Below are 13520 nucleotides of genomic sequence, written 5' to 3'. Positions count from 1 at the left end.
TGTTTCATAAGTAAATATTGATTTATATTTCGAGCAATAAAACCATTCAAACTATCACAAACGACCAAAACACTTAGGGGCATCTATAAATTATTCTTATTCACAAAAACTACTCTTTTCCCACACACAGTGAATGCGCCTGAAATAAATCTATATGTAAATTTCCAGTCAGCAAAAAAATATGTGTTCTGCAAGGTTCAATCAACCCTTGATCCTTCAATGTTTTATGATGACAATGAACAGGCAAAGTGTTGTATTTATTTATCAATAATTATTATGTCATTACAAAAAATCAAGTAATGTCAATTTTATTGGTTTGTAATAATTAATGAAAACTTTATATCACACATCTAATAAAATGTATTATGGTATAATACACAAACAAATGGTACAAAATGGATAATACATATACTTACAATCCTTTTGACAATTAATGACACATTTTACACAGTTACATTTCTGATTATGACACTTTACCTTAATACTTCAGTATCAAATGAAATCGACGTACATTATGACGACATCACATGACAATGTTTGAAGCGTCATTTATTATTCATCAATAAATCTAACACCTATACAATATATACGCGGAGAGCATCTTACTGACGAAATCTCGTCGACGATTAGGCATACCCAAGCTTATTACGCTCGGTTACATTATAAGGATGATCATCGTTGAATATTGAGTGGTCTCAGTGGAATACTGTCGGTACGTACTGACGCAGAGAAATCACAGTATAGTGGAGGATGGACTAGCGCTACCGGCATTTGGACGGCGAGGTTTCCACCTGAAGACGAGAGCGAGGATGCTTCTCAATCGGCGCCAGCGTCTTCTGCCGCCACTCGTCTATAATGAAACACAGGATGTATTTTGCACTAATAGTAGGTACATGTTGACAGAGCGAAATATAATACGATATACCATTTTTTTACCGTGATTTTCTTCGAAATTATTGACCATCAGAAGTGAACTACATGATAACTACGCCACCACGAGTGAACTACACCACGCAGGTAAACTATACCACAATGGGTGAACTACACTACCATGAGTGAACTACAGCACCGTCGATGAACCATGCCACCGTGGGACTGAACCAAAATAAATCTTTAATTTACCTTTAAGGGGGGACATGCTCGTCGAAGGTCAAAATTGGGTTTTTATTGTATTTTAAAACCATGATACTAGACACTCCTTAAACGTTGTAGATAATCTATTTATATAATTTTGAAGCCTTATTATCTTTTATAGTTATTTTAAACATTTGATGACTGCATAAAGTATTTTTGTTACATAAAATAGTATTCTTTTAAACCTCTCGCTCTAATGTTTTAGAATATAGTCATATTTCGGTACATAACTGTGCAGTGGTGTTAAGATTTTTTACGTTTATTAATTTTTAAACGCATTTATGAAACCATTAGTATAATTTATTACGAGATAATTTTTGTATAATATTCACGATAAAAAATTATATTGATAATCTCTGTGATCCCAAATTTGACAAGAATTAGGCATTTTATTATTCAAAAAATCGGCAAGATTAACACATTTGAAGATGATTCTAAAGATACTTATTATAAGCTATGTTTTTGACCATTCAAGTGTGATAAACATTTTATGAATAATGATTGCTTTATAATAATTATTGACCTAAGAATAAGGTAGTGTTTTTTTGAAATACGACATTTCTTTTGTCATTCCCTAGTAGTTAAGCTACAACATACGGCCGTAGCCATAAATTGACAAACTATAATTTAAGTAGGGAGTAAAATTATGTTAACGCGCGTGTTTGAACATGTACCTAACCGATTTTTTTTTAATTTTTTTTTAAACGGTACATGTTCAAACACGCGCGTCAATATCATTTTACTCCTTTCTTTAATTATAGTTTGTCAATTTATGGCTACGGCCGTATATTGTAGCTTAACCACTGGGGAATGACAAAAGAAATGGCGTATTTCAAAAAAACACTACCTTATTCTTAGGTCAATAATTATTATAAAGCAATCATTATTCATTAGATGTTTATCACACTTGAATGGCCAAAGACATAGCTTATAATAAGTATATTTAGAATCATCTTCAAATGTGTTAATCTTGCCGATTTTTTGAATAATAAAATGCCTAATTCTTGTCAAATTTGGGATCACAGAGATTATCAATATAATTTTTTATCGTGAATATTATACAAAAATTATCTCGTAATAAATTATACTAATGGTTTTATAAATGCGTTTAAAAATTAATCAATGTAAAAAATCTTAGCACCACTGCACAGTTATGTACCGAAATATGACTATATTCTAAAACATTAGAGCGAGAGGTTTAAAAGAATACTATTTTATGTAACAAAAATATTTTATGCAGTCATTAAATGTTTAAAATAACTATAAAGGATAATGAGGCTTCAAAATTATATAAATAGATTATCTACAACGTTTAAGGAGTGTCCAGTATCATGGTTTTAAAATACAATAAAAACTCAATTTTGACCTTCGACGAGCATGTCCCCCCTTAACTTTCTTGTACTTTTTAAAGCAAACGTTTAATGCTTCTCAAACTATTTTTAAATAAAACAAATTTTATTTTTATTCAGCTGGTAAAGTCCCCATGTTTTCACCTCTTGTTTTTGCCTCTCGGAAATGAAAGTTAGTATTTGTGTGTGACAACTTTAAATAAATTTTACTAAATTACAAACAACTACAATATTTAGATTTTTTTCACACACATCCAATATAAATTATTCATAATATTCCAAATATTGTCATGTTGTCTGTGTATGAACATCTTGAATTAATAATTTGTTATGTACTCAATATATTTCTATAAATTAATAAAAATAACACCCCTATTCTCTTGAAGATAAATTATGCGAATGGCTAACAAGTTACCATCATGATATCACTATATAGTATTGTTCGTTCCGTTTAGGATCGGTTATTGAGAAAAGAAATCAAAACTCACCCGTCTATTGCTGTCTTTCCTCCGTATTTCTCTGACGAGGGCATGGAAAGCGTCATCGATATAATGGCGGAGAGCTGCCGAAGTCTCGAAGAACGGACAACCCAGCTGAACTGCTAGTTGACGGCCTTCTTCAACAGTCACCTACACCAAAAACGCTATCAATTGACATTTTATAATAAGCTAACAATGATATAAATCTGTAAATATAAGTTTGCCATCACTGCAGTATCACCAATACATCTTATGTGATGATATTATATATTGTGTATACCAAAGAGGTTAACTAGGTATCTTATGATTTTTTTTTATTAATGAACATTAAGAGTCATAGATTTGATAATCACACAAAAAATAAATTTTTGTAAATTAGCAAATTCGAATTGAAACTTCGTAGCTTTTTTATAATCCGTCATCTTTATTTTCACTTTTTAATATAAATAACATGTGTGTTTGACATATTATTTGTGAATATTCATCTAGCTATTTTTCAAATATTTTGACACATTCTGCTTTGAAGGACAGCCGGATTCACTATACCGGCAAAATTGGATATTCAAAAACATAAACGGAAAGGTACTTAATCAATACCCTGTACATCAAATTTGGGCTACGTCTAGTAGAGAAAGTGGTCTTCGGCCTGGCAATTACCTTCCGAAGATTGTGCAGATCTCTTTTGTTGGCGACGAGAACCAGTGGAATGTCCTCGTGTGGCCTCACTCGCCCAATCAGGCGGCGGTATTCGGCCGCCTCACGGAAACTCTGCCGGTCCGTCACCGAATAACAGATCACAAAGCCTTCCCCGCATCGCATGTATTGATCACGCATCGCCGTAAACTCCACCTGCATTATAAAAAGATTCTATCAGTCTACAATCCAATTCAGAAGTGTATTCTTCTACAAAATTTGACACAACCAAAGAATTTTGACTATCACTAAAGGGAGTCTTATAAACATTCACTACTCGATAGTAGCGAAGCGTGCATGTCAAAGTGTCAAAGAGAGGTAGGCTAAAAAAGTGCTAGAACCAAAGAATTTAGACTATAAATAGAAGTCCTTTACGCTAATTCTGTTTTGACATTTGAAATTATTTTCACCCCTTATTTAACTCCACGAATATTAAAATTGCTAAGTTGCCATTCCAATTTTCTTATACCTAATGGCGACCATTTTTTATTTTCATTGTGATTACTTTCTTGAGTGCAGTTATAAAATGGTTTTACACAAATTTAACTTTCAACTAAATAATAATCCCTAATAATAATTGGATGATTATCTACTCATCGTGACAGATTGTCTGTTTATACGCACTGCAAATTGGCAAATAAATGTCATAGCAGTAGTGTGAAGTTCTCTGCAAATAAACCTGTAATGCGAAGTCACTTGTAGCTAACTTAATCAGTAGACCAGTGGTCCTTTTTTTTGCTTCAATTTTAAACATTTAGGCTTCATCTCTATTATAGAAGAAGGTATTTTCACTTCTTTGGTTAGGGCAGCTATACTTACGAGACTTGTTTGTTTCAATTTCATCATCTAAACAATGATGTTCAGTGTCCATCTATGTACAATAATAATAAATGTGAGTGTTTTAGTTTGGATTGAAACTGACCATGTGTCGTGTTTAAAATGGTGGACGTATATAGCAATTAATAAATCAACACATTTATAACAAATTTTACTTTTGGAGCTTTTCTAGACAATATCTTCGTACTGTATGGCAGACGGTTATAACTGCAGTTTTTTCACTTTTTAAGTTTTCTTCCATAATATGTTTCAAATTGTATATTCTTTGATGTGGCAAAATATTAGATCTGTAACTTTATTCGTCACCAAGTAACGTTAAAAGATATCTGAGTCTGACCAAATGTGAAAAAAGTTGATATGACAAAAGGATATATCTGCTTAAAATGCAAAATAAATAAAACTTCAATATTTTTAAAATAAATAATTTGTGGTTTGTGTTGTGATGTTAATTCCGCTTATTTTAATAAAAAAAAATACTTATAAAATATCTTATAAACTAATCCTTGTCAGACTGAATTCAAAACTTTGTCTTTGCTCTCCTGTAAAATTTTGTTAACAGCAGTTATAACTGTTTGCCATCAAGTACCGGTCTACTCATTTTACAACAATAATTTTAATCTGGCTGATTGAGTGAATCGAAATTCAAATATATTGGAAGATGACAACTAAGTACCAAAGAACTATATTATATGAATCCACGAAGAAGAATGAGGTTATTGATTCTATTTTTTTTCTCACCTGTCCCGCAGTGTCCAATATGTCCAATAGCGCAGGCTCGCCATCAATGACTGCCTGCTGCTGGTAGGAATCCTCTGCAAAATATTTTTTAATTTAATCCATAGATACTGCGGATGCGACGCATACCTAAATTGTTTCTTTGAGGTTTTTTAACCTTTTCTATGCCTCACGATATTACTATGGCAGTATCTGACAGGTTGCAGATTTTTAATGATACACGTTGAATGTAGAGCGAAGCTTTTACTACAATTGCTGTGATACCGATGTAATGCAATGAATATTTTTAATAGGCGATTCTAGTAGCAATGCTTGTTTTAATAATTAAATTATGAAGAACATACTCAAAGCTGAAGATATGGGCCTTGATGACTGGAAGTTATATTAATAAACCTATTTCATAAAGATTCATTAATAACCTTTTCAATTCAGTTTAGAACGCAATGAACAGAATGGAAAACATGTGAATTTTTAAAATATCTGGGATTCAAACCAGTATTTTTACTAGATTTCTAAGCCAGGAATTGATTTGTTAATTAATGCCTCAGGTAAACATCATATGTATTAATTCTCCAAACCTTGCATTAAAGTCAGTGCATCGTCTGCGATACCAGACAGCTGTTAATTGAGTTACAAGAACTGTATCATTTCTTACCGATGGTCGGATCATGGTAATCGAGGAAACTGTGGCTGACAAACTGTAGAGTAACAGCCGATTTACCGACTCCCCCATCGCCGAGCACTACGATCTTATACACACGTAGTCCTCTGACTGCGGCACCTTCCATACCCCACAACCCGACTCGCTACATTCCCAAACGACAACTTAAGAGCACTTGTATTTTTAATATTTTTTTGGTATGTAATAAAAACTTTGGTGACACATAAAAAATACCATGGGAATAATTTCAAGAATTTATAAATGTCATTTATTTGAAATTAGAAGAGCACTGTTTTCAATAAATTCTTTATTCAAATTCCGCTTTTAGGGAGATCGTGATGGACAAATTTATTATTGAAAAACGCCTTTTAATATTTCGTCACTATAAATTAGGAGGGATACAATTTATTATTTATTTTACAATACTATTCGTCACCGTTATAAATTTTTAACGATATAAATATTAACTATGAAAATATTAATTATTGCTTTTGCCTGAATTATTGCAGTTTGATTTGAAAATATTTTATTTTATTTTATGTGCCATTTAGCAGCTGATCGGGCGATTGACATTTTCGTTTGACATATTTAATCAGAATTCAGTATTACAACATAACCATGATAAATAATTTATAACTTGACCACAGACCATCGACTGACTGAATTTTAAAATCTTTTACGCTCGTTTTAGGTTGTATCCAATTTGTAACAAAAAAATAGTATTCATTTTTTCTCTGATTTCTGTTGTATGCATTTAATAAAATGCTTTATCATACAACTTTCGGTAGGTAACTTTAGGTTTTTATTTTAGAATAGGTACTTTTGTAAGTGTGGCCGTATATATTGGGAACGTGTTCGAGAAAGGGGAAATTTATTTTCGTCACGTTGACATTTTAGTCAAATGTCAAAAATCTAAATTATCTATGATCTAAAAGTATATTAGTCGTATTAGTCTATGGATCCAAATATCGCAATTCGTAGGATTTGACAGAAATATCGTGTTTTGAAAATCGTCTCAGGTTAAATCAACTTAATTAGTGATACTGTATAGCGCCAGGTGATCTAATTATAATAAAGATGACGAAAAGCGCAGCTGGTTTGGTTATATTTCGATGCATCGACTCATCAATTCAATATTTACTAATGAAAGCCTCATACAGTCCTTATCATTGGAGCCCACCGAAAGGTAGTTTAATTGACTGTTTTATTTCAATAAAATTTATCGTAAGTACGCAGTGGCGCACCCAGGATTTAATATTGGGGGGGGGCCCAAGGAGGAGAATGTAAATTAGTCCTATAAGCTCTTTTTCTTCTTCACAGCCTAATTTCTCGTTTATCGGTCTTTTATCTATTGCACTCGGTGTGCCTACGCCATGGTCGCCACATCCTGAAGCGGGCCCTCAGGCTAGGATATTTGGGGGGCCCCCTACCTACCGCTAAGATTAAAGGCAGTGTGAAACACTACATTAACGTTTTTTAAATTAAGGGTACTTATACAGTGAATTATTGGCGATTTTTAATACATCTACTTTAATAATGGAGCTGTCGAGTATTGACACATAATAATCAAAAAATATATTCCACAATTATATAAGGAATTGAAAACTGCAACTTTTTTTACTATTAAAGCTAATTTATGATGTATGTTTATCTCACTTATCTGGTCAACCCGACACGCCGGGCCCCCCACAGCCCGGGCCCCCAGACTAGAGCCCTGTCAGCCCTCCCCAGCCATGACCTACACCACTCCGGAATTCGGGTGGACACTGAGAATTTTTCTACAGTTCCATTAAGGATTGGGAAACCTGACATTAGAGTTTCGAAATTTTTGTGTTAGAAATTAAAATCTAAGAAATTTTTCTAAAAAGGGTGCTGGAGAATAATTACAAATCATTTTTTTATTTGTCTAAGCCCAAAGGTATAGTTTATTGGCTTTCAATTTCAATGTTTAAAATCATTCTGATAATTTTCATTTTTGGGGGGTGCCAGGGCCCCTTGGCCCCCCCTGGGTACTGGCCACTGTAAGTACTAGTAGTATTATAGATTAAATTTAATAAATACTCACAATATTCCTGAGAGAGATGAATCTGAGAAAAAGTGATTTTTTCTTCATGTACTGTTAAAGAAACTATTATTTTTATCATCGCTCAAAGCATAGTCTTGGTCGCTCAAAGGTGGTCACGACCGTCAGCCATGAGTTTTAACCAGAGTAAGAAATAGCACTGGAGCTGAACACAGAATTCCTTAAATATTTTGGAACCTGGACCATAACTTCATTCCAAATCTTGAAAAAATAATTATAGAAACCTACTTTAATAATTTTAAAATTAAAGCAAAATATCCATGCTATACATTCGTGTGTAAAATATATTATATTAGTTTTTTAAAAAATTAGAACTGATGCCAATTTGATTATTCTACAGAATCTGTATGTTTTAAAAAAAATAGTTATTTTATACTACTTACTCCATATCGTTTTTGTGATCTAGGTCTTTGGAGACCAAAAACCAATCCACAACCTAACACACCTACTAACTGTAACAAGTAGATTGTATTTGATTTTGGTTAGGTTTTTAGTCTCAAAACACCTTAACCTTTTTTATGCCTTACGATATTACTATGGCAGTATCTGACGGGCCGCAGGTTTTTAACGACACATGTTGAATGTAGATTGAACCTTTAATAATGTCGCTGTAATACTGATAATCTGTAGTTTAGTATTTTATAATTATTCAAACAGATGTCACCGTATTCAATTTGTTAGATTATGCAAATGAATTGACAGTGGATAGTAATTTGAGTTTATTGTCGGTCAAGATAACTCACGAAATTTGTATGTGCGGCCTGTCGATCACGGCCTCCTACGAGGAAACTCGCTGAAAACATGGAACCGGTTAAGCACAATGATGATATGTAGTACCTACTATAAAATTACCAGAAAAATTAGGGCTCCGACAACTCTGGTTTTAACACAAAAATTATCTCAAAATTCTTTTTGTAGAACATTTCATCATATTCCATTTAAATTTAGCATGTTACGAAACCCATGTGTTGAAGTAATGTCAGTGTGGTACATTTCAATACAAGTGAGAAAAAAAAAATTTGATGACACATATAGCCGAAGTAGAGCTACCTAAATTCTCCATGCACCTGCTCCAGTCCTAAATGTTGCAATTCTTATTGTAATCTTTCCTACTACATAGTAGTCTACAGCTTTTCCTCTATTCTCTATGAATATTATCTTCAGCAAAATGATAACTATGTATAAGAATAACATAATTTACACGTACATGGATTTACTGCTGACAGTATGTACTATTACGTTCATAACAAGAAAATGTACAAAATTTAAACACATATTATCGTAAAAGTTGCAAGATTGCGTGCATATATCAAAATAGTTCAGAAGCTTCTGAATTTTCACGCAATAATTGATACTTGCATGGCGTGTGCTTGTGCAGTAGAACGATAGTGGCGAACCTGCTGAAGAACTACAAACTACACGGTACAGAATATTTTGACGTCTACCGATTATTTACGAACTTGTCCGAACCTACCTGAATCTGTCAAATAACACCATATGATGACAACATAGCGTCTCGCTTATTGAGATTGGAGAGACAGTCAGCACTTTTACATGTAAATAGTTATTATCACAATAGTTTATATACACACTATTGGTGCAAGTAAATCCACGCATGTGTACATGTGCTATAACAATAGATTCTTTCCTTTGATTCCAGGTCATGTAGATCCTGGAGAATCAAATTGGGAAACGGCACTCCGAGAAACAACAGAGGAAGCCGGTATCAAAGAGGAAGACCTTGTTATCTATAAAGACATCTGTCGAACACTGCAATACACAGTTAAAAAAAAAAACAAGACCGTTTATTACTGGCTGGCCGAGCTTAAAAATCCTAACCAGGAGATTGTGTTATCAAAGGAGCATACCGAATTTGTGTGGCTGAATCTGACGTCGGCTCAGGAAAGGGCCGGTTATCCAGACTTCAACGCAATGCTCGCGGATTTGGAACCACACATCATTGAAAAGGCTGCCGCTCTTTAGACATGCCATATTTCAAAGATTTGGCTTTTGGCACTGGTCAGTCGATATAAACAAAACATTATTGAAAATAAAATATCAATTGAAATATTTTTACTAAAGATTACCAAAAATTATAAACTATTAAATTACATATGCATAAGGTGTGTGCTTTGTGATAGTGAAGGTAAAGAACATGTGGTGCGTCACTCCTATGATTAAAGGCTATGTGCACTATAACATTTGAAAATGAAGAGTTTGAGGTATCTTGATGGCATCAAGTCTAAACAATTTATAGATGTAGAAAAGATGTGTCATTATAATACTCAGTCTTTTCTCATCTTAGAAATCAACAAATCATGATCATATTCAATATAATATTATCATTACTGTAAACGGTATGGCAAATACTGAACACAAAAAAAATGTTTAGAATGAGAAATTTACTGAATATAATTTTCTATATCATGATAAATATCATTAAAATCGAGGACATATTGCACGTATTGTCAGAATAATTTGAAAAAGTGCTATAACCGCGGACATCTGATGTACCAATGATTTCTTTATTATCAATTTTAATACCAAATTTCTAAGATGAAAAAAGACAATGAATCATAATGACATAATACATCTTTCCTACAAAGTCTATGAACTAACTTTAACTCACAATAATTTTTCATTCACAACCTTCTCCTGGACCCTTAGTGGTATATTATATCATGTTGAGATCGTAATAAATTCTCCTTCATGCACAAAAAGAGACTGACAATTTTGAACTTAATTTTTGCCTAACCTCTAGACCAGGCCTGGGCAAACTTTTTGGATGAAAGGCCACATGAGAAATATAAAATGAACAGCGGGGCCGCAAGTAAAATATAATTTTTAGGCATTCATTATTTATTAATCATGAAAAATGAATTTCAACATAAAAAAATTAATGATTCTCTAATAGCCGACAATTTAATGAGAAGAATGAAACTGTTCTACATTTTTCAACAAATTTCAGTGCATTTATTCTATACACAAGACTTCTGTAGGCATCAAGGGTAGTTTTTCATTTTTTGTATCGAAGTAATAGCACTTATTGTAAGAATTACAATAAGTTATCTGTCGAAGCAAAACTGTCTGTCTCGCTCTAAAATTGTTACAGTAAGTGCTAATACTTTGATACAAAAAGTGAAAAACTACCCTCGATAGCGGCCTATAGCAGTCTTATGTATAGAATAGATGCGCGGGTGTTAATTTTGTAGTTGAGATTCTTAAAGGTGTTTGTAAATATTCATCAGTGATGCTTGATCATAAAGAGTTTTTATTGATACATATTCATAATTGAAAATATTTGTTCACATATTATGTAGATTGATCAAACAATAAGATACATTTTTCGAGCAGAATCTATAAGTTGTCCGAATAAAGAGAGTTGTAAAATTTGCAGATTTCTTCTCGACGGTGCAATTCATGTATGTATATTTAAATTCTATTTTTAAAAAGGCATTAAAATGTAGAAAAAGTAAACTTTTTTCAGAATTACGATTAAAGCTCGCGGGCCCCACAGAAATACTTGGCGGACCGTAGTTTGCCCAGGCCTGCTCTAGACCTCTAGGAAACATGTATGATGACCATGGCCCCCACATCCTGAAGCGGGCCCCCAGCCTAGGATGTTTGGCGGGCCCCCCTACCTACCGCTAAGGGTAAAGGCAGTGTGACGCGCTACATTAGCGTTTTCCATGGTGTACGTGGTAAAATTAAGGTGTATTTTTAACGATTTTTAGTATTTTCCCATCCATTTGAATTATGGAGTTGTCGAGTATCGGCACACAGTTAAAAATTGCATTGTACAATCAAATATTTTAATTATTAATAATTATTAAAGCAAAATAGCACCGCCGCAGACGACTATTTTTACTGTTAGAGCAAATTTGTGGCCTGTGTTTATCTCACTCATCTGGTCGACTCGCCACGCCAAGCCCGGGCCCCTAGGCTAGAGCCCTGTCAGCTAGAGGGTTATATAAAAGTATGGTGAAGCAGGCATATGGTGAGGCAGGCTGGTAATCAATTTGCGACAAGATTTCCACATTAACATTATATCATATGATTACGTTATAATGACCAAAGTAAATCCTCCGTGATGCCCTGCATTTTTTTTTATCGGGTCGCTATTTCTCGTAAGTTGTCGGCCATTGTTGGCCTGCTTCATTCAATTGTATGAGAAAGCCGATTTCTTGCCCCTCTTTATATTTAATACCTCTATGATGATGACATTAGATGGAAATCAACTTGTCTTCACTCCGAAAGAGCCTGTCACAGTGGAATGAGAGAAAGAAATTAATTGATAAACTTGAATGGTACATAATATTATATTTATAATGGTTTACATGAAAAAATAAAACAATTATATTTGCGGATTTCGTTTTATTTTTCATAATACAGCTTTACCATGGTACACTTATAAAATGAAAATCAACATCAAAATGATTATGCGTGTATTACTTTGCAGTGACTGTTATTGCAGATTAAATTGATCAAATCAAGTGGGCGAAGTAACATAAAAATTATAAAAAAATAATTAGCAGTACAGTTCACGTATTTGACCACAACCAAAAATAAATACCTAAAAGTAAATCTCTTTCTTACTCATAATATATTATATTATGTTACCATTTATAATGGCGGTTAATCAAATAAATAATTTTATTATAAATGCCATAATGGAATAGTTAAACTAACAATGAATACTTCTAGCAATAAAATAAACATAAAAATTGACAAGGTTTCAAGAAAATTAACAGCAAAAAATCTGTGTTTAATTTATTGTCATACATATTTAAAATTCGGTTGTATTTAACCGAATTCTTTAAACGCAGTACTCACTCTTGCATTATTTAATCACATTTCCTTTTAACCTTTTTCAAGCCACATAATATTACTATGGCAAGGCCGCAGACTTTTAATGATACACGTTGAATGTAGAGAAAAGCGCTGTAATATCAATAATTTGTGGCTTAGTATTTCATAATTATTCATACAGATGTCACTGTTTAATTTTTTAGATTAAGCAAATTAATTGACAGTGGGTAGTAATTTTAGTTTCAAGTCGGACGAGATAACTAAAATTTGTATGTGTGGCCTGTCAATCACGACCTCATAGAGCGAGAATACTCGCTAAAGGCATAGAAACGGTTAAACGCCTGATTACTCATAGGTTTGAAAAACTTAATTTTACGCAGATGGGTCACATTTCATACAAAGATACTGAAACTGTAATGAAAATTAAGAAGCACTTGTCAAGTGCTATGATCAGATGTTCAGTTTATGAATCGGTGTGTTTAAATTAAGCAATTGGGTTAGTGATCCATTTAATGCTAACCTTGAAGATAGTTCAGTTTTAGCAATCAAGACAGAGGAATGGTGAATAGGTACCGAGTAATGTTAAATGCAAGCAGGTTTGTGAGTAATTTGTAATGTTCGGTTAAATAAGGCTGTATTATATTATTTTCTTTACCAAAATTAACGTTCAATATTAATAAAGACAATAGAAATGTTGTGTCGAAGTTTTTGTTAATCGATCATTTGAAAATTCAGAGCTT

The 13520-nt window shown here is 33.1% G+C and overlaps 2 protein-coding genes across 3 annotated transcripts; one reads left to right on the top strand and one right to left on the bottom strand.

Annotated features, from left to right (window-relative positions):
* Positions 1-293: 293 nt before the first annotated feature.
* Positions 294-6474, bottom strand: LOC147074274 (GTP-binding protein Rit2-like). The gene is made up of 5 exons (XM_085943458.1): positions 5883-6474; positions 5231-5304; positions 3620-3811; positions 2972-3112; positions 294-850 (listed from the first exon to the last, which is right to left on the bottom strand). The coding sequence occupies exons 1-5, from the start codon at positions 6013-6015 to the stop codon at positions 734-736; spliced, it is 657 nt and encodes a 218-aa protein (XP_085799584.1). The 5' UTR covers positions 6016-6474; the 3' UTR covers positions 294-733.
* Positions 6475-6855: 381 nt separating this feature from the next.
* Positions 6856-12335, top strand: Datp (purine phosphoribosyltransferase family protein Apf). Of its 2 annotated transcripts, XM_085944070.1 has the most exons (3): positions 6856-7074; positions 9632-9990; positions 11459-12335. In XM_085944070.1, exons 1-2 carry the CDS (start codon positions 6966-6968, stop codon positions 9952-9954), a joined length of 432 nt encoding a protein of 143 aa, XP_085800196.1. In that variant the 5' UTR covers positions 6856-6965; the 3' UTR covers positions 9955-9990; positions 11459-12335. The 2 variants fall into 2 exon arrangements, with proteins under 2 accessions (XP_085800196.1, XP_085800195.1); XM_085944069.1 differs by having other exon boundaries at positions 9632-12335.
* Positions 12336-13520: the final 1185 nt, after the last annotated feature.

The sequence above is a fragment of the Rhyacophila brunnea genome, unplaced genomic scaffold (genome assembly GCF_057557595.1).
Source record: "Rhyacophila brunnea isolate RB1 unplaced genomic scaffold, BYU_Rbru_1.0 scaffold_16, whole genome shotgun sequence".
Lineage (NCBI taxonomy): Eukaryota > Metazoa > Arthropoda > Insecta > Trichoptera > Rhyacophilidae > Rhyacophila > Rhyacophila brunnea.
Note: the sequence above shows the minus strand (reverse complement) of the source record. Positions and strands in the feature narration are given on the sequence as shown.